We start from the raw sequence: 21524 nt of genomic DNA on the forward strand, positions 1-21524 counted from the left end.
CCATCCACATTCAATCAAAATAATCATGTTTCTTTCCTCATTTTTCTTTTCCTCATCATCTCTTTAGAGAAACATCTGGCTCCATTATCCTTTTTTTGCGCACCAGGGACTTGTAGACTGTCAAACTGCTGTTTGAATCTGTGACGTAAAAAAAAAAAAAGCTGTGCGTGAAAAGCACTAAAGTGGGCTGAAAAACAAAGTGTCAAAACATTTGGTTACAGCTGAGGGGAACCGCAGAGATGTGGGTGTGCTGAAAGCGACACCTTTAACCATCTACATCTAGCTCTCAAAGCAGCTCTGTCAACAACATGTCCGAAAAAACACGAGCAAGACTAGTGATGAATTACTTTACAAAAACATGTTATGTAAAACAAATCCCAGCGTTCCCTGTTCACCGGTCTGCACTGAGATCTGCCTGCCAGCTTACAGTCGGCTAGTCAGCTTGGCATGGCCACCCTGAGGCGTGATTTGCTGGCTGTCACGGCCATATTGCAATGGCAGATGGGTAGAAATGTAATGAAACGAAAGAATAAAATCCTCCATGAAAACTAGAGTTCACCTTCTGTGCAGAATGATCTCTCTTAAGCCTGGGTGTTGGCAAATTACTGGCTAATTGATTTAGTCTATATTCAAAGTCTAAGTCTAGGGGAAAGCATTTGTTTTCAGAAAAGCAATAGTGCACAATAAATGTATCTACATTTGATTGACAATAACATCCATAAATTAAATTATTATTATATAGCTTTTACCCTTTGTCACTTTCCTCTGTTGTGGTTTATTTACTTTCACAACTGAGCGAACATTGTTGCACAAAATGTGGAAAATGAGAGGGAACATTTCTGTTACTATAACTACTACAATTCACTATAACTCTGATCAACGAATAATACCAGCTAATTCCAGCTTAGCACTGAAAAACACAAAGAACTTGTACCTGGTGCTTTGAATAAATACTGTTTCTAGTCTGAAAGTACTGATGGTTACTTTCTAAGCAGTCAAAGATACACTGCAGGTTTGTTGGAAATAATGTCTTTAGCATCAATGTTCAGTGAACTGACTTTGGTGTCTTTATTGTGCAGTCAAAAAGAAACAAGCTCCCTCAGGCTGGATGGAGAGTGCTGGTGAACTTCAATTTTTAGGCCTCCTCAGGGATCTGTTGGGATCAGATTCAGACTCTGACTAGACTACTCCCAGATTTCCTGATAGAAAAACTTGTTCTAAACCTTCAGCCCAACCAAAGGTCCTCGGCACCTTTTGGCTAACTCCCCATTGGCTGTCAGGTACCTTTAGAAGTCAGACTGGTGGAGTATGTTACGTCCAATCAGTCACAGCAGACGGCTGCCCCTCCATCTGATAGAGGGTTCTTCCTGTTAAAATGGGAGATTTTCCTTCCCCCTGTCACCAAGTGCTTGCTTAAAGGAGGTCGGCTGATTGGTGGGATTTTTTTTCTAATATTGTAGGCTCTTTATCTCACAATATAAAGCACCTTGAGGTGACTGTTCTGATGTTACTCATAGAGACCACTGGGTCTGACCCCAGCCACACTGAGCTAGACTGTGGTTGGTTCTAATCTTCTTCTGTGTAACCAAATCCAATAAATTTGGTTATTACTGATTAAATGATTGAATACTTTAACAATAATTGGTTATCATTGCTCACAGCTAACCCAGCATAGATAAAAATACCAACAAAGAGAACAACCCTTCAATACAAATTCGAGGGTAAAAGGGTGTACTCTGTTGTCATTGGTAGTTCAGCTTTTAATTTATCCTTACCATAAAAGTGTTCAAGTCCAGATCTGCAGTAACTTCTCCAAATGGAGGACACTGCAGTCGTTTTCCCTCCAGAATGCCTTTCATCATAAATAATTTAAAAGACTTAATGTCCTTCAAGAATAAATGAGATGTACAAGACTATAATATGCCGGAGCGCTGGTACATGGAGAGGTTTTTATCCATGTACCAGGTCTCATCTTTGATTGTTTTTCTGTGTTGCCGTCGAATATTGAGCAAAGTCAATTTTAAACTGGGTTTGAAATATAGCAAAATGTGGAATTCACTGAATCTGTGTGTGTGTGTGTGTGTGTGTGTGTGTGTGTGTGTGTGTGTGTGTAGGAGGGGAGCATATTAAAGCCTCTTCAGTCAGGGATAGTCCTTCCGTCGTGAGCTTGCTGGTTCTCACACACGGTGATGATAGCTTGCGCGTGTGTAAGTCGGGGGAGGAGGGAGGTACGCGGTGTCCAACAGCAGCTCATACCTGTGTGTTTGTTTCCAAAGATAATGTTTGTGAATCATCACAAATCTGTGAGCTGGAGGCGGAGAACGTCAGGAGAAAAGGAAGCGCGGCTAAGATTGCGTAACAGCAAAAGTCTGTTTGCAGCTTCATCGTGACGTGCGACAAAATGCAGAGGAGTAAATGTTCTAGCCTGATTTAATCATCACCAAACAGTTACATGATTAAAAACAACTTTATTGATCAGTGACAGGCAAGCTGGGGAAACTAGCTGGTCATTGCTTCTGCAGTCATAGCTTGGGGCCTCCCCACTGAATAGGTCAGGTTTCTCTGACGTGACTGATTAACTCACATAAAAAGGAAGTGCCAGAGTGGAGGGGGGGTTACAAAGCAGCTTGCAGAGTCAAGCTGAAGCAATTTAAACAGCACAGCCCATATGAGATTTGCCAACAACACATGTAGAAGAGTGCTGAGCAGTCAGCTGATGTGGGCGGACACTGAGATCGGCTGATCTTGACTAGATTGCTGGCTGAGAATGACTTTCCATGTTCAGTTTATATGCCGTTTATAAATGGAAATAGCCTATTAATAACATTTTATTGTCTTTTATGTCACTGACTTTATGATATATTCAATACAATATAAAGGAGTTGACTTTCAATCAAATTAAATTAGTTTAAGTTAAAAAAAAATCCATGTAACCGTATTAAAGTTTGGATTTTGCTGTTGTTAATAGTGTGTATAGTCTATTAATTCTTTTTACAAAATCAAACTGGGACACCATCCATCCATCCATTCGCTTCCGCTTATCCTTTTTCAGGGTCGCGGGGGGCGCTGGAGCCTATCCCAGCTGTCATAGGGCGAAAGGCGGGGTACACCCTGGACAGGTCGCCAGTCTGTCGCAGGGCTAACACATAGGGACAGACAACCATTCACACTCACATTCATACCTAGTGACAATTTAGATTAATCAATTAACCTATCCCCACAAGCTGCATGTCTTTGGACGGTGGGAGGAAGCCGGAGTACCCGGAGAGAACCCACGCAAACACGGGGAGAACATGCAAACTCCACACAGAAAGACCCCGGCCTGATGGAGGAATTGAACTCAGGACCTTCTTGCTGTGCGGCAACAGTGCTAACCACCGTGCCACCGTGCTGCAAAAAAACTGGGACACGATTACATTTAATCTATCCATTCTTGCTCAGTTTTTGAGATTTTCTGGTCCTTGGGAACTTCACACTTAAAGCCTAGCTGAATAAAGCTGCATAATAGGTGACGGTTCATGAGGCTGACAACAGTTTAGTAAAAAGAGATGGTAATAAAACTAACACAAATATAGAAACAGAGAACCACCTTTATTAAAACACGACTGTAACTTCAATCAGGTCAACTTAGTGCAGTAGTAGGATAACAGGATTTTGCATTAAAATGATGGGATTATGATTTTAACTCAAATGAAAGTAGCTAATATTTAACTGTCCTGTGTCCTCAGATCTTATAGAGATGATAAGCTGTTGCAGTGTCCACATGCTGAAATGCTGAGCAGCCGTTACATGAGTCTATGAGCATAAGACATTAAAAGAGGAATCTTCCCTTTATGCAGATTGCATGATAGAGGACGGGGAGACAGTGAGTGTTTGCTCTCTTCTCTTCCTATCATGCTGTTTATCAGTGAGGAATTATTTAACGCTGGGTTGAACCCGATCAACTCTGCGATCAAAGTCTGAGAGGCTGGCCAGTGAGGCCGTACAGTGCGAGCGTCAGTGAAACATTAACCGAGTGTTTTCCCTACATCTTTCTTCAACAGCCGTGAGAACAATCCAAGATTCAATTTGCTACTTTCTCCACTTTCAGTTTTTCAATTGTTTCACAAGATCTGAAACTGGGTACACAATCCAAAATCGATAGAATAAAAACACAGTAAAAAAGTATAAATGCATCTGTGCTTTGATGAAACAGCATGTCTTGACCTTTTTTCCGTTGTCCACATCTCCACAACATCAGCATTTCAGCAGCGCTGATAAAACTTTTCAGTCTACGTGTCAGCACGATAAACTGGAGATAACTTCCACGAGAAATCGATTTTTGACCTTTGAATTTGCTGCTTGACCAAAAAGAAGAAAATCAAAGCACTCCTCTTGTTAGATTCTTTCTGCAGACTAATACAGTCACATGATTTTAAAACTATATCACCGCTGTTAACACACAGCTGCAACAGCTGTATTTCATATGTCCTATTTTCAGACATGAGGATACTGTTTCAATTTCGTCATTATAACTTCCTTGTCTCCTCCCTGTAGTTGTGACATTACTTTCAACCTGTGCACTGCACTGCAGGCATGCACTCCTGCTGTGGTGCAGACCTGTTTATGATGTTATATAACTGAGTGCTTTGTCCCTGTTTCTCACCTTTATATTAATGTCAGAGTCCATGCTTAACTTCTGATGTCACTGGGAAAAGACACACATAGAGGGATTCCTTCTTTTAGTAGTTAGCTGTCATTATGGTCTCATTATGTGTTTTATTCTACTTTTGCTTCAACTTTTTTAAGACAGGGAAGATTTGTTTTTAAATGCCACTAAAAATCTGCACTTTGTCTTACTTTGTTATTTGTGAAAGTGTCTTTCGTGAGGTTTAGATGAAGTGCACGTTCCACTTTAGGTTGACAAGGAAAATGTTACCTCTTTTACACAAATGCCTCTTTTGATGAATGACTTAGCACTTCTTTAAGGAGAGGAAACAAGAAAAGAAGAAATGATTTTAAAAAGCTGAAAGCTATTTTAACTTTGATCAGTAAATATGTGTAGGTAAATATGATTACATCGTAATTTCAGATGTAACAAAGATTCTGTTTAATTCAAGGGGTATTAAACCCTTCATCACCCTTGTGTATCTCCTCTTTGTAATTTTTGGCTTTGCCTCTGTGGTGTCAAGATCCAGCAGTTCTTCGGCTTATCCCTCACAGTTGTTTGTCAGCAACATATCAGCTGATTTCATTAAACTTGTGTGATCTTTGTGTGTTGAAAACTCCTTTTATGCCCTGTTTATACCCCACACTTGTTCCTGGACCACTCTGAGAGGCTTGTTGTCGACAGAAGTTGGGGGTTTTTTTTCTTTCTTCTTCATTAGAGTCATTTTCCACTCATTTGAGAGTTGCCCTGAAGGAGCAGAATATGCCTCTCGTGTCTCTTCGGTGCATGTTGACTGAGGACAGATATTTTCTAGAGCACAGATTTGCTGGCTGCAGGCGGTAACCTGACAGCACACAGCCACAGTTAGATTGTGGTGCCTTACTTTGAGGCCACAGGCATGTAAATGGTTACATTGTAGATGTTATTTGTTGTCTTTTAACAGTATATTCTAATTTATATAATATTTATTCAATTTCTTTTTACCTTTTAATGGGAAATTGGACCATTGTGGTGGTTCCATTTTACTCACAAAGATCAGTTTGGGGTTTTCTTCGTCTCAGGATCATCATCTGAGTAACATTCCTGCACTGCTAATCTCTCTAAGATGGACAGGCCCTTTGTGGCTACAGGCCTGCCATGTGATTAAAGAGAGAAGCGTGAGAGAGGACATTCTAGTGGTGAAATCCAGGGAGATTTCTAAGTGATTCCCTTGCTTTCACTGCCTGAGCAATAGGTTTGGATCTCATGTCATGTTCATTTTCTACCTGGGAGGTCTCTGACTCACTCTGATGAATCCCCGGAAGCGTGGGCACTGATGAACTGGTTTGTTCGGTATGCACTGCATTGCTTTCCTTTCTTTGCTTTCATTTTTTTTTTAACATTGTATAGATAGAAATGTCAAAATCAGCAATTCAAATAAGGGCATAAACTTGTGCTATGCACAAGCACAGCTGGGAAATGGTCTCGGGTTCAGTTTAGTTTACATTATCTGAACCCACTGGTAGATTTGGTCTGCAGTTCATAAGTCATATATCATGTGTCCATTTTCAAACCTAATAAGCATAGATACAATATAATGCACATATTGTATAATTTGCACATAATTCACATTCAAAGAGTGAAGTAAAATTCATCTACAACAATATGAGAGGCAGAAAAATTATTTCAAGTTATTTATGCTAAAGGTGGCTGTACAAGCTGCTGAATCATGGTATGTAGTTTTTTTTCTCACCAGGCTGCACATACTCCTGCAGAGATTTTCTTTATCACAGAACTGTAAATCAATTTCTTTTTAAGTCATCATCTCATATTTACAGCCTAGTAACACACCCAAAACCACCCTGATCTGTCACATTTACTCAAAACAGACTCCCTCAGTAATCAAAGTTCTGCTTTTTTCACCAAAAATCCGGGTTTCAGTTCATAATATCTGAAAGGAACCCATGCCACAAGTGTGCTGTTACTCTGGCAGTCTGTTGTATCAGTCTGCTGAATGACTTGAACCAAAATAATGCATTGCTGCTGTTCGGGTTTCAGTTTAAAAACACCCCAAAGAGGCTCAAAACATCAGCAGGCCCGGAGGGGAATCGTTTCTGACCTGAGCTTGGACAACAGGTGGAGTCTCTGTGGTTTTGGCCTCCTGTCGAAGTCGCTTTCCCATTCTTCTGCTTACAAAGCATCAACTGCAAGACCTGACTGATGACTTGCTGGCTAATAGCCATCCAGCCTTGAACAGGTGCTGCTGTAACCTGATGTTATTCAACTCACCTGTCACTGGTTTTACTGATACGGCTGACTGAGCAGGGTCATTTATCAGCTCAGCTGTATGTGCAGCAATAGTTTTAAAGTTAAAAATGTTTCCTAACATGAATTTATTTGCCCGATTTATTTGCCCACTGGCTTCTAATCACTACATTGTTTTGTTTTGTAGTGAACCACGGCTAACGGACCTAGAATAGTAAGATTTACTAGTGAAGAAGCCTCGAGGTTAACATTTAAACCTTTAACACTTTAGTCACCAAAATAATTTGGTAGCTGCAGGCCTAAGCTATACTTAAGTTATACTTAAGCCTCAAGCCTTAAATAATAGCTCCTTTCATTTTGATTAAAAAAAAAAAAAAGGACAGGACATTTATGTAGCAATAACCAGTCACTGGATAGAGCCAGGCTGCTTGTTTTCTTCCCTAGTTTCCAGCCGTTATGCTAAGCTAAATTAACCGACTGCTATGTGGGTTAATAAGAACCAGCCTTCATTATTGAAATAAGTGCATTTAAAAATGCAGAAATGCTTCTTTTACATCTTTAGATCCTGAGATTTTGTTTTTCATTTCTGACCCTTATAATTACTGTTTTTGTGAAACTATGACTGTATTGTTTTTTGTTGTAAACTTATTGTCCTTATATGGTGTCACAATTTAAATGGAAATTAGCAGAAAGATGCTTAGTTTTTATTTGAGATAATAACTCAGGCGAGAAATATATTTCTCCGTGGCTGAAACGAGCTTCCATAGAGTCACAACATTAACTGCTTGTGCTGGATTTAAGCTCTATGTTACATTGTTAGCTGCTATTCCAGTGTATATACTGATATTACTACACACATAGTAATAACCTTCCCTAAATTATTCCATAATTTACTCTGACATCTTAGTACTCTACACCATTACACAAATGAATATCATATAGCACGTGTTGCTATTGTCTGTAAAGAAAAATCAATTGCTTCATCAGCTGATTGCAGTGACTTTGTGTCAGTGACCTCTGTGGGTGGCTGATATATATACTTTGCACTTTGCTTTCTAGTGTTGGTTGATAATATTTTGAGACAAACCTTTCTTTTAGTAAAAGGACTTTTGCATCACAGAACCAAAGTAGTAAACAGAATATTTCTTTAAATCCAGATGTTCTTATATTCTTAAGCAGCCTTAAGAAAAAAACATCACAACACAACAGCTTTAAACTGCTGTTAAATGAGCCTCTGTGTTTTTCACAGATTTCCGTTGCTTATCTCAGTGATACGGATGAGATGGAAACACACACAAGCCACAGAGTAGAGGATTGTTGTATTCAGGGGGCTGCAGGAGAACACCTGACTTAAACCCAAGAGTACATAATGAGAGACAACCACAGCACGAGCCCCTTTCTGTCCATGTGAAAGGATCCAGTGAGAGCCTCATGCTTGTTGCCCTTGGAATGCCCCTGGGTCTCTTACATAAGGCCTCTCGGGCCGGCGGCAGCCACATATTCAGTCAGCAGCCTCTCCAGACTTCCATAGAAACCCAGTTGCAGACGGAGGCCAGGATTCCCTGCTGCGAACCGTGGAGAAGAGTTGTGAAACACTGCAATTATGGACTTATGTAACTGCACAAGTCACTCAGAGAGATTTACGGCTAACCGTTATCACTGTTTAGGTAGTTGAGGTTTCTGGAGCTGGATAGAGGACATAAGCCACAAATATCCACTTGGCCTTACAAGCCACATGAACGTGCACGGGTCTTTACACACAGCGGGCTTGTAAATGTTTCTTTCTGTGTTAATTTGACTTTAACTGATGGCTGTGACACAGAAAGATTTAGATTTCAAAGCACAAGTTTAGAAAATTCGTAATTGTTGCTTAAAACTCTTTTCTATATCCTCACTGAGATTCTTTTTGAGTGACAGCTTTTTACCTTTTTTTTTTCCCTTAACCTCGGCAGCAAACCCACATGCACCACTTGTTTCACCTTGTGCTTCTTTGTGGGTGTTTTGTGCATTTGAAAGTTCTCACAAGTCTTTTTCTGTGGTCATTTCAGTCTTCTTTCGCAGGTTTGCTTCACTTCGTGCTTGTTTTCCGTTTGTGTTTGTTTGATTGACATGTTAAGTTAACTTGGAGCTGATCCAGGGTTACTGGACAATTTCCTGACTGAGGTAGGATTATCTAGGGCAGCAAAGGCACCCCTGGGTACTCCTTTGGTCCTTCTCTGCAGCAGGGAAAAGCTGAAAGATGCTCTGGCTTTTGCCATTACCACCTTCCACCTTCTGTAATTTACTAACTTTTTAAAAAGTGGTGCTCTATGTAAAAATGTACATTTGAAAAGCTGGAGAAAGTAAGAATGAGACTAACTCGGGTTCTTCAGCTTTAACGAACATGTTTTGCTTTAATTTCACAATAACACACTGGACAGGTACTTTAGGTATATATGTCAATACAGTGGCATGCAGAAGTTTGGATAATTTGCAAAATAGTTTAGGTTACTGTGAACAGCTAAGCAAACAGAGGATGGATTGATCTCCAGAAGGCAGAAAATTATAGATTTTTAACATTTTACACAAGATTTGACCTCACAAATAATTTTTACTAAAGTCTCAGACCTTAATTTGCTTTTAGGTCTATGGCTTATTCGCAATAACTGGGAAAAGTTGTGAGTTTCATATTTTAAAGCTTTATACACTCTGATATTGCTCCTCTAAGGCGCTCCATAGCAGTCTGGAGATTAAAACAAGTGGTGCCCACTCAGGAGGAGAGAGCAAAGCATTTTCAGATAGTTGATCCTGAAGTCTGCAAAGAATTTAAGGTATACTGGAAATGCAGCTCAGGTGCGAAAGACAAGGAAAACTTTGACCTTTGGGAAGATTTATCAGAGGCTGGAGACGTTGTGCACCGACCTCCTGCGCCGTGAAACGTGCAAATATGACTCATTGGAGAGTCAGCAGACGAAACTCATCAGGCCAAATAAGCAAAGGTATGCTTGGGGAAAAAAAATGGATAAGGACTTTCATTAGAAGAATACTTGTTCAACTGTTAAGCATGGGGATGGCTTTGACCATGCTGTGCTGCAGCGAGTCCTGCATTCACTGGTGAAAAGAAGAGTGGATTGATTTAAATACCGGCAAACACTGGACAAAAAGATCTGAAGATGAAGAGCAGACTTCTGACAGTTTTCCAAGACCCTCACAGTCAACCAACAGAAAAAAGTGACCATGCAGAGGGTAAACCTATTATTTACACACTTTAAAAATAAGTCCATTAACCATTATTTGCCTTTTGGAAATAAGGTAATTGTTTATTAACTAGTCACAGTAAGTCATGTTGACCAGCAGTGCAGCAGTGGACAAACTTTTGCATGCCACCATACAGTTCAAAAACACATCAGCTGATTAATCTAAAATTTAAAAAAAAAAAAAAAAAAAACACACAACCCCACCACACGCACACACACACACACACACACACACACTTGTTTTCGATTTGCACATAGAGCTCAAGTCATAAAAGAGTAAAAGTGACCAAACATTACAAATGGAAAAAAAATACATATCCCAGAACACATTTCTATAATGCAAAATAAATCAAAGAGTGGAAATCCAAAACTCATCAACAGGTCAACTTCACACGGTATCTGTGCTGATGAGGGGAAAAGTCGAAACAAATTCAAAGGCCACTGTATGGACTTCAGTTCAGCAAACAACCAGCTCGCCTCAGCTGTCCACAGCAGAGGACACACAGAGCTATATGATGAGTCATTCCCCCACACACTGTCATGAGTAATATAGTAGGATACCAGCAGACGCTGGTAAGCAGCAACTAGAGCTCTTAGTGGAGCTGTTAAAAAGTCGAACACCAGGTCTCAGTTTGGTCATGCAGACAACACAGAAGGTCCTGGATATATATATATTTAAAATTAAAAAAAAAAAAAAAAAAAAAACCTCCCTCAGCATGGATTGTGACAAGGTGCCGAACACATTCATGAGGGTTTTTAAAACCCAACAGGCCAACAGAAAGCTTTCCGGTACAAATTCAGACGGAGGTTTCACTAAATGGCGAACAGTGCTCGTTTCTTTGCAACTCTCTGGCTTGTGAGGCATCGAAATTTAAGAATAAACGTTTATTTAATTAATTAGGTGACTGTGCCACTGCGAGAAGTCCTGTTACACAGAGTCGACTATGTTAGTGCCATATCGCAACAGTTTTCTTTAATTAAAAGGCAAGGTGAGAGAGGTGTTGGTACGGCTTTTGTATCCAGCTAACGACTGCAATTAAATCCGAGTCAAGGCCAGACGAAAACGTCTGAGAAACAAAATCATTATAAAAACATCACACCTGGAAAAAAAAACTGAATTCATCATAGATGGTCTGTCAAAAGATTTCAAGAAGAGAGAAAAGAGAAAAAATAAATGTTTATCATCCAAACTAAACATTACAAACAGCATCTACAGAGAATAGATCATTTCTAATAACTTAGGTACATAAATTATTATGCAATACAATACTATTCCATCTGGAGGCCAGAGGGTAAAGAAAATAGGTCTGCTTGAAGCCTACACAAAAAAACAGGAAGGTAGACTCTTTTCCAGCAGGTCCATAGGCTAAATAAATAACCTAGTGATGTGTGTGCTGTGTGTCCATTTGGAGGAGGGAATGTCCCTCTGATCCCTTCGGTCCACTGAGAAGCTTTGGCACAGAAACACCATGAGACGAGATGAGACATCACAACACGGTGCTAATGACGCTCATGCAGGCCTTGATCCAGTTCTAGTGGAGATGAGGTCAGTGCAACCCAACATGCATCGCAACCATACCCCCATACTGCCAGAGCCACAGACAACAAGGGAGGGACTGAGTGGCGGAGGAGAGGCTTGGGGGGGGTTGAACTAATGCTCAATGTATGAACATGGGAGGGAGTGAAAGGGGTTCAGGCGTGTAGATGGGCAATAATCGAAAATAAAAGGACCTATCGGGGGAAATGATTAAGCCACAAATAGTACAGCTTCCTGCAAATGATGATGATGTTTTTGCTCAAAGTAGAGGTTTTCTTGCTTCTCCTCTGCTCTTCTCCACACCCTTCATCTCACAGAGATGACTCCACTTCTCTGGCAATCCTGACCTCAGCCTCAGACCCAGGGCACACCTGAACTACGACCCCCGCCGCCTCTGAAGTCTCACTGATCACCTCCAGGTTTGAAGCGACTGCAGCCTTCTTGTCAGAGCCGGTGTTCTGTTTGTCCGCGGCGCCGCAGCATAGCTTGGGAGCGCACTGAGTCCGACAGGAGAGCTCGCACAGGGAGTCTCGAGACTCTGAGCTGAACGTGACAAACTCGGGCTGGATGGTGGTGGCGTGGATGCCCTCGTTGTGGAATAAGTCCTTGATGCGTTTGGCCACCTCCATGTAAGATGTGGGGTCGTGGCATTTGATGTGTGCCGTGGCGATGATGCGGCTTCCGGCCAGCTGCCAGATGTGCAGCTCGTGGATGGCCAGGACGCCGTCCAGGCTCAGCAGACGCTCGTTGAGCCGGTGCATGTTGATCTGCTTGGGCACGGTCTGCAGCAGGATGAGGGCCGACTCTTTGAGGAGAGGGTAGGTAGTGTACAGCAGGATGCTCACCATGATGATGCACAGCGTGGGATCAAGGTAAAGAACCCAGCAGGGGCCGGCGAACTTCATGGTCGGCACAGTTGGACCCACGTGCAGATCGACAAAGGTGTTGTTGTCATGGTAATGGTCAGCGGAGTGGCTGTTGACGCACGGATTCACGCACTTCTCACCTTTGATGCAGGGCTGCCACACAAAGGTGAATATTACAGCGTTGACCACTACGATGACGGAGCCCAGGGCGTCGCCCAGCACATGCAGGAAGACCCCGCGCATGTTGAGCTGCGACGACGAGTCGTGGTCGGGATCCATCTCCTCATAGTGGGTGTTTCCATTCATCTGCACCTCTGTGCTGCCTTTACAGCTGATTTCTAAAGATTAAAAAGGGAAAACAGAGATTAGTTTGGAACAGTTAAATAATCAAATGGACTTTGACACACAGGTTTCACACAAATTATACAGACCAGGGTTTATCCTACATAAAGAAGCATGTGTTTCCCACACACCCTGAAAGAAGATTTTATCTGGGGCTAACAGGTTTGTTAGTATTTAATATACTAAACCATAATAACACAGTTTAGGTTATCAAATTGTAAGAAATTGCAAGGACTAAGGTAACACAGTCCGTTTGTCTAGACTGACTGTACCCCCCACCCCACCCAGGGCCCATTTTGAGCATGGGGACTAAGCACACTGAACGATTGTTAATCATATAGTTAAGATGGGGGGGGGGGGGGGGAGAAATCATGTCACCTGACAACAGAATTCAGTGAATTGTCCTGTTGTTTTTGGTCATGTGATAAGAAAACATGTATTCAGTTTTGAATAAAATTAAACCCCACTTTCCAACACCGTCAAAAACTCCCAGTGAACCCTACTCGGTTTTGTTTTTCTCCTGGTAAAAACTCTGGATGCCATCAAATGGCAGCCAGCTGTTAAATACAATGCCATTATTAAGAGCGAAAGGGGAAAAGTTCATGTGAAACTACATAACAATGTTGCAGATTTCACTGCTGAAGACTTCATCTTGTGACTGAATCTGTGCTATATAACTGCCCAAGGCCACACTCAGGAAAACAACATGCCAGATGACCAAAGAAAAAAACCTAAACGCAGCAAAATGCTGCTCAGTAATTCACATTAGGCAAATTCAGTTAGTAATGGCAGGCAACACACTCTAAGCTGGGGCAACGGCACCTGAGCAACAATGGCTCGCTTCCATCCCAGGGACCAAGCTGGTCTATTCATCAGTGGCTAATGGTGTGTCTGGGGCTGTCGACTCCACAGCTACACTGATGTATGGCCCAGTAACAGCAATCAGTGCATGGAGGGGCGGGGGATATAACCCCCATTTATTGAAACTGGCAGGGTCTAACAGTGCGGGGGGAAGAATAAATGAGTTTCTGTATGTTTAACCCTTCAGTTAGACTGACCAGCAGAAAGGGCCACGGAAGCTCTCCAGTGCTGCTGTGAAACTTTTTAACTGACATGCAGACACCAACATGAGGTTATCAGTACAATCAACTTGTCTGGTAAGAAGCGTTTAATGTAACAAAAATGTATGGTGGACAAGCTGATTGGCCAGCTGCTGCCCCACTTTGGCCTTTGTCCGGTTTTTCTTCCACTCAATACCTTGTAGAAGCACAATTAAATTAAGAAGAAGCTAAAATAAAAGCTGCCTGTATGCAGATGAGTTTGTTTTGCTTCTGATTCCTTGCTGATAGCTGACAGCCAGGAGAGTGTAAAGGGTGGGCACCTACTTCACTGCATTTATTTTTAAGCTTTAGTTACTAATTATTTAGCAGATAAGGTAACTCACTAAGCTCTTCAGGGGGTCAGGAGACTTTACAAGGATCCCACTATAAGTTTTAAATACTGGCCCAAGCTACAGTCAGTGTGGAAATTCAGGTAAAAACTTAAAATCGAGTTCAGTTTGACTCAACTGTGTCAGTCAGAAACTTCTCGTTATCATTATTTAGAAGCCAGAGTGAAACCTGAGGCTTTACCCAGGAATGTCACCAACACGGAGACCATGTTTCCAAGGATAGAATAACCCAACAAATATGAGACGCCAAACACATATGTCAAGAAAAACCCCCAATACGGATTAGTCACTTGGGCAGTTCTCAGGGCAGGCTGATGCACTGTTACACAATCTGGAGTGCTAACAGTGAAGATAAAGACTGGCACATGTATCCAGATTAATGGTGAGATAGTGAGGGTGGACTGTCCATTTCAAAACTAAAGCACCAACAACTCATTGCTCACCATTTCTTGGTCTCCCATCGCCTGGGCTGTTGTGATTTCCCACCAAGTTGTTGGTCTCCTCTCCCGAAGACCCGTTTCCAGCCTTCGAGTTCTTGCTCGTTTTGCCCCGCTTATTCTTACTCCCATGAGAGTGCCCTCCGTGAGAGTGTCCGTGGCCTCCGCCCGCGTGGCCGTGGAACAAGCAGAGCCCCAGCAGGTTAACCAGAAGCCCCGCGGCACCGACCCCGGCCACCACCACTGGAGACTCGATCTCGTGGGGCTCGGTGAAACGCTCGACCGCCTCCAGGACGATGGTGAAGCACAGCGCCGTGAGAAAGACGGCATTGACCAGAGCCCCCATCACCTCCGCTCGGATCCAGCCGAAGGTGTTCTTGTTGGTCGCCTGGGTTTTTTCCGCGAACCGAACCGCCACTAGAGCCACGACGAGTGCGATGACATCCGACAGCATATGGAAGGAGTCCGACAGCATTGACAGGGACGAGGTCATCCGACTGACCACCACTTCCACGATGAAAAACCCAAAAGTCAATGATAGCATGCACAGCAGCCGGGCACGATTGGGTTCGCAAGCCATTTTTCCTTCCTCACAGTCGATTCAAGTTTAAGTTAGCGTTGATAAGTTAGCGTTGAAGAAATCAGCAGGTTTGAGAAAGCCCAAGAAATCCCCACGACATCCGCTGGTTGGCTTTCCCGTTTAACTCCGGGCTACGTTAAGCTAGCTTGGCTCCCTGAGACAATACGATCGCTGGTAATATCATCCGCGTAAAACACTCTTATTCGGCGACGGCAGCAACACTCGGCTATATCTGAGGACAAACACACACCGAATCAATTGGCGATTAAAAATGATTCAGCAACCGTATAAATACCAGCACCTTCCTCGCTCGTTTTGCCGACGAGCTCCGCTTTGCAGACGGCTGAAACTTTGCACCCGAGCCGGTAAACTTTCCACACGGAACACGGCACATAGTGGGACACGCCTACTACGATTTCCGTTGGTCGACGAGCTACAGGGAGGAACGTAATTGGTCACGTTCTGCAACTCTTGCAAGTAGGCGGCGCAAAGAAGCCAAACAACGGTGGTTGCTACGCACGCTAATGGCAATTGTAATATCGCGATGAGGTCCGTAACTGATTCGTAAATCTTGGCGTTTCAGCTGAAACCAGGTGACTGCGAAGAATCACAGAAACTGAGCCCTTGCCAGTAAAAACACTTTTTTATACAATCAGTGGTCTTTACTCAGCTTTTAATCAAGGAAAAATCCCTAAATAAATTTACTGATGTTCCAACTACACACTATAATTGCTTCCTTTATTTTATATTTTATTTTCCAAATGTCCGTATACTTACGCTGTAAAATGATTTAATTTTACATTAAGTTAAATACAAGTTGCCCCCCCCTCCAAGAAAAAACCAACCAAACAAGCAAACACAAAAAAACTCAGTAATCAAGCCAGTAAGCTACCAGCTTCAATGGAAATAAAGACAGATGTAACAATAAGTTACATCTATTCTGCTACTTACTCAAAGCAAAGGCTTGATTGCAAATTGCATTTTAATATCTTTTCATGGAAAAGTGATGACCCCTTGTGGGAGCTAGTATTATATAAAAACAATTCCATTACTATGAAAATGATCAGCCCAGCCTGTAACTTATCTCTTTTTCATATACATCTATTGCTACACTAGTGTGAAAAACCACAGGAGAAACTAGTTTTGGCCCAACTTAGACCCACTACAGTCTGTATACATATGAAATATAGCATATTGCATAACAGCCCTGTGATAGACCCCAGGGCAGATTCTTTTTTTGTGGCCGGGCAAACAGATTTATCCCTGTTAAAGTAACATAGACAGCTGTAATGTCTCTAGGCAACAAACAAGAGAAGCACACATTTCCCCACAAACTGAGTGGAGTAAGAATTCCTCATTTATCAGTCATGTTTGCTTGTTGATATATCAAGTATACACATTTTAGAGCAGGGGTGGGGAACTCCAGGCCTCAAGAGCTGGTGTCCTGCAGGTTTCTCACCCTGGGTCATCACACCTGAATCAAATGATTAATTCATTACCAGGCCTCTGGGGAACTTCGAGACATGTTAAGGAAGTAATTTGGCCACTTAAATCAGCTGTGTTGGATTAAGGACATATCTAACACCTACAGGACACTGGCCCTCAAGGCCTAGAGTTCAACACCTGTGATCTAGACCCTCTACACCACTTACTGTACAGGCAGCAGAACATCTTCTCTAACTGAAGGATTCAGCTCCACTGACACCAGAACACCTCTCAGACCACATCCTCTTTCCTTCTATAATACAGCATATCTGTTTGGCAGATACTAAAATTATTACATCATTTCAACTGCTATATAAAATAAAAATTAAAAATAAAAAACAAACCCAAATGGTATAGAACAAGTATTTATCATCGCATCATGCCTAATTTAATGTATTAATGAATATAATCACTTTGTTTATTGACATCACAGGATCATGTCATTCCACATAGTCTCCCTTCTTCTAGAGATGTCTCTAAAGAAGGTCTACAGCCATAAATACAGCAAAAAACTATACACAGTACATTGATAATCGCATTAGCTGCCCGAGATAACACACTCACTCATCAGGCTACATAAAAATAAGACAGTAACACACACACACACACACACACACACAGCTACACATGAACATTTTCATCCAGTTGTTATGACTCCAGGCCTTCAGAAGCTTTCACGGTCACACCTGTGCGATCAGCGCAGGCCGAGGATTTGCCTGCTCTTGAGCTGGCACATCTTCTCCATTTCACTCAGAGCTTGGCTCCGCTGGGCCGCTGCCTGCAGCCTCCTCAGCAGCACCAGCTCCTGGGACGGCGCTCTCTGCAGAGCATCGGGCCGCTGGTTCTCTTTGCTCTCGCCAGCAAAGTGGACCTTCTTCTTACCCGGAGAGAGGTTCTCCGCATCTAGACCAAAGCAGTCACGTAAACTTGTTAACAAATCACAATCTCAACAGCTGTGATTCTGAGGTGTGTCGTGTGAGCTTTTAGAACTGCAACTTTTTAAAAATAATTTCTTTATTGTTGTATAAAAAAAAAAAAATACATTTGATCCAAAGTCATTCACATTGTCGACACATGCGTTAAAACACACGTTAAAAGTAAACTGCTCAGCTCTGGTCTTGGTTCAGTAAGTTCAGAAGTCTTTGCTGGATTCCCATACCTATGTCTTTGTCATAGATCGGTGTCGTGTCCCTGTGGTGCTGTAGGTGGCTGTAATTCTTCAGCAAACTCTCCACTCTGAAGCGGTTGATTCAACATAAAGGGAAAAAAAAATTAAAATCAGCTGGAAAGACTGCCAAAGAATGGTTAGAATGAAAATAAATGAATTACTTAAATCATTTCTATCTTAAAAGTTTTTTTTACCGCACGAGCTTCTCATTTGCAAGTCGTTCACGAACACACAGCTCCTGCTCTCTTCCTGTAATTAAAAGACAAAAATGGACAGTTTCAGTTTGGGAATTTATCCCTCACTTTTCAAGAAAGTACACCCTCTTTCAAGTCTAAACACCAGGACATCCCTCAGAGGGTCTTAAAAATCAGGTAATATTTAAAAGGTTTCATTATGTCTGCACATGTAAAATCTTAGAATGAAAAGAGGAGGCATTTTATTTTATCATAGCTGTGTGTGACTAACAATCTCTTATTTCCACATATTTCTGGACACACACACACACACACACACACACACACACACACACACACATGTAGGAGCTGTAGGTGTAGAAGTAGGTCATCGTTTGGTTGCGACACCCCAAGCAACATGAAGAAACCTGTTCCATCCACACAGGTTTCTTGAACTACACTTCCACCCTCTTAGCAAGATGTACCTAGTACTTTCTATGGTATTACTCAACTTTACTTATTGCTGCCAATGTGAAAACAAGTCCATAAACATGAGATAATACTGATGAGTCCTCTTTGCAGAAGAGGATGTTCCTGTTAGGAGTAGCCTCTTCAAACTGATGTAAATCAAATATTTCTCTACTAAAAATACAATACAGTTTTTCTAATTTCTCCCAAAATCTAGGCCAGACTACAGCAACACTGACAGACATATGCTTGAGGTATGTGCGGCTAAAAGCAGGGCTTAAACAGGTCTTACTCTCCAGCTGCTCCTCACGTTCTTTCAGTGCTTGTTCTCGGTCCCGCAGCGCCTGCTCCTTCAGTCTGATCTCCGTGGCCGAGGCGTGCGCCGTCTCTGCCGGTTTGTGGAGAGGAACATCAGAATCAGCTGATCTCCTTTGGAGTCGCGACTGTACCTTCCTCTGCTCCTCAGCAACCGCCTCGCTCAGCAGGCTGCTCTGGAGAATAGATTCTACAGAAGGTCTCAAATAGTCCTGCCAAGAGAAGGGGCCCATAAATGAAACATAAATAGCCTTTTTTGTTCCTGCCAATGTGGTGCTAGTGTCGCTGCCAGTGGTTTCATTTTGAGAACTAGTTCCCATTTCCACAAGTTTGAGGTCCAGTTATTATGTAATGCTGCTAGCAGAGGCTAGGGTAATATCTGTTGGCACTTTAAGGGTGGAAATGCCCCGAACCCATTCCAGATCAGACGCCAGCATCACGTCGGTGCAAAACCTTAGACCGCATAAAAGATGGATGTAGCCACCATGACATCCCAATCCACATGTCAAGTGTCCTTGGACAAGATACTGAACAACAAATTGGCCCAGTTCAGGATCTACCGAAGAGTGAGCAAGCGTGAGAAAGTTAGAAAAAGCACCTAAAGGCACCGTATGAATGTGTGTGAGAATGGGTGAATGTGGGTGGTGGTAAAAAGTGCTTAGAGTGCTCATTTAACTAGAATTTACAAAATTCTTCACGTTTTATTCAGTGACCTAAAACTAGCACTTGAGTCCATAAAGTCATGGGAAAGTAGTTACTGAGGGCCAGTTTGCCATGGAAGGCACTAAAACTAGAGCAGTTGCCCCCTGCAGGCTGTTAGAAAGAATGCAAGGTTTGAAGTATTTCTGCACAGACTTCCCCTCTTCCAGATGTGGACACGTGGTCCATCTTTTATACCATCTAAAATAATCAGATAGCTCAGGCACCATATCATGTAAATTTTAAAAATAAATTCAATTCCAACCTTTAAGTTGAGCATTTTGCCGAGCAGAGTGTTCAGCTCCTCAGAGTACCGGTACGGGATCCTTCTGAATTTGCCCTCTCTGATCTTTTCTGCCAGCTCTTTTTGGTTGTAAGCAGTAAAAGGAGGCCTGGAGAGGAAAAAGAAAAATGCAGGAAAAACTGCAAGATCTGCTGCCTAACAGTTTGCAGTGGGGAAATCAGCTAAAGTGGAACAGCTGGAAAACTTACGATAAGGCACAGAGTTCGTAGAGCAGACATCCCAGAGACCAAATATCGGACTTCTCGTTGTATGACATCCGGTTTATTTGTTCCTGACAGAAAAAAAAAAAAAGAGATTATATTTGTCCTCATTTTTTTTTAATCATGAAGTAAAACAAAGATTAACAAACAAGAATAAAATCAAAAGTTCAGGCAAGGAAAGTTGTAAGCTCAGATTAAACACTTCAAACTCCAGCAGCATGAAGCCACTCACTGGAGACATGTAGTACGGCGTCCCGACAAACGTCTTTGCAAAGCTGGTGTCATGGTTCAGGATCCTCGCCAGGCCAAAGTCGCCCAGTTTGACATTCTGCTTGATGTCGAGGAAGATGTTGGCTGGTTTCAGGTCCCGATGAAGGACTGTGGCCCTGCCGTCACTCCGCCTGTGACACTCCTTCAGGGCCAACGTGAGCTGGGCCATGACTCGCAGGATGAACTGCTCCTCCAAATAGCGCCTGTCAAGGTAAAAAAAAAACACATGCATACACCGATGAAGGGAAAGGACTCACCAGCATGCAACCGTCAGTATCATTTAGCATTCAACCCCACCTCTCCTTGATGCAGCGGCTGATGAGACTGGACAGGTCGCCGCCTTCGCAGTACTCCATGACAATGTACAGAGTGGTGTTTGTCCGGTCTATGATGCGGTCGTAGTACCTCACTATATTTGGGTGTTTGAGCTCCCTCAGCAGGTTCACCTCTGACACCAGCATCTGCTTCTCACCCTCTGCCATGGTGCCATAATCCAGCTCCTTCCACACCAGGATCTACGATACAAACCAGCTTTGAATTAACCAGAATTACAGACATAAAAGTCAAAGAACCGTGGTTATCTGAATCAGAGATCAGAGAATGTCTTTCCATAAAGGCCAGTGTCGTAAGAAGACAAGTGGAAGCTATGGAAAAGTAAAGCTAACTCGGGCAACTTGTCTTTATTCTAGAACACGGGTGGGGGGAATGCTAGGCCTCAAGGGCTGGTGTCCTGCAGGTTTTAGATGTGTCCTTGATCCAACACAGCTGATTCAAATGGCTAAATGACCTCATCAACATGTCTCCAAGTTCTCCAGAGGCCTGGTAATGAACTAATCATTTGATTCAGGTGTGTTGATCCAGGGTGATATCTAAAACCTGCAGAACACCAGCCCTTGAGGCTTGAGTTCCCAACTCCTGCCCTAGAAGAATAGAATAGAATAGAATTCAACTTTATTGTCATTGCACATGCACAGGGCAACGAAATGCAGTTTGCATCCATCCAGAAGTGCTTTAGTGATATAGATATATTACAATATATATTAGCAATAATATAGATGTGAGTATATTACAGAAATGGGTCTATTATGGTATGTTATAATGT

At 42.4% G+C, this 21524-nt stretch overlaps 2 protein-coding genes across 2 annotated transcripts; both read right to left on the reverse strand.

Annotated features, from left to right (window-relative positions):
• Positions 1–3393: 3393 nt before the first annotated feature.
• Positions 3394–15733, reverse strand: slc30a1a (solute carrier family 30 member 1a). The gene is made up of 2 exons (XM_005921554.3): positions 14767–15733; positions 3394–12869 (listed from the first exon to the last, which is right to left on the reverse strand). Exons 1-2 carry the CDS (start codon positions 15338–15340, stop codon positions 11977–11979), a joined length of 1467 nt encoding a protein of 488 aa, XP_005921616.1. The 5' UTR covers positions 15341–15733; the 3' UTR covers positions 3394–11976.
• Positions 15734–16143: 410 nt separating this feature from the next.
• Positions 16144–20937, reverse strand: nek2 (NIMA-related kinase 2; the record flags this gene model as incomplete). Its single annotated transcript, XM_005921555.3, is given in 8 exon segments — positions 16144–17728; positions 17985–18061; positions 18188–18242; positions 18927–19161; positions 19914–20040; positions 20141–20223; positions 20385–20625; positions 20720–20937. Coding segments are annotated over 8 exon segments (1245 nt in total), but the record flags the coding sequence as incomplete, so codon positions are not given.
• Positions 20938–21524: the final 587 nt, after the last annotated feature.

This window comes from Haplochromis burtoni, unplaced genomic scaffold, assembly GCF_018398535.1.
Source record: "Haplochromis burtoni strain Fernald_Lab_line unplaced genomic scaffold, NCSU_Asbu1 Contig_47, whole genome shotgun sequence".
Lineage (NCBI taxonomy): Eukaryota > Metazoa > Chordata > Actinopteri > Cichliformes > Cichlidae > Haplochromis > Haplochromis burtoni.

What these genes read in the sequence shown, in the direction of transcription:
- slc30a1a (XM_005921554.3), bottom strand. Translation starts at nt 15,340, where the DNA reads ATGGCTTGCGAACCCAATCGTGCCCGGCTGCTGTGCATGCTATCATTG. An exon ending in CGATGGGAGACCAAGAAATG is followed by an intron (nt 12,870 to 14,766) that starts GTGAGCAATGAG and finishes TTTAATCTTTAG; the next exon opens with AAATCAGCTGTAAAGGCAGC.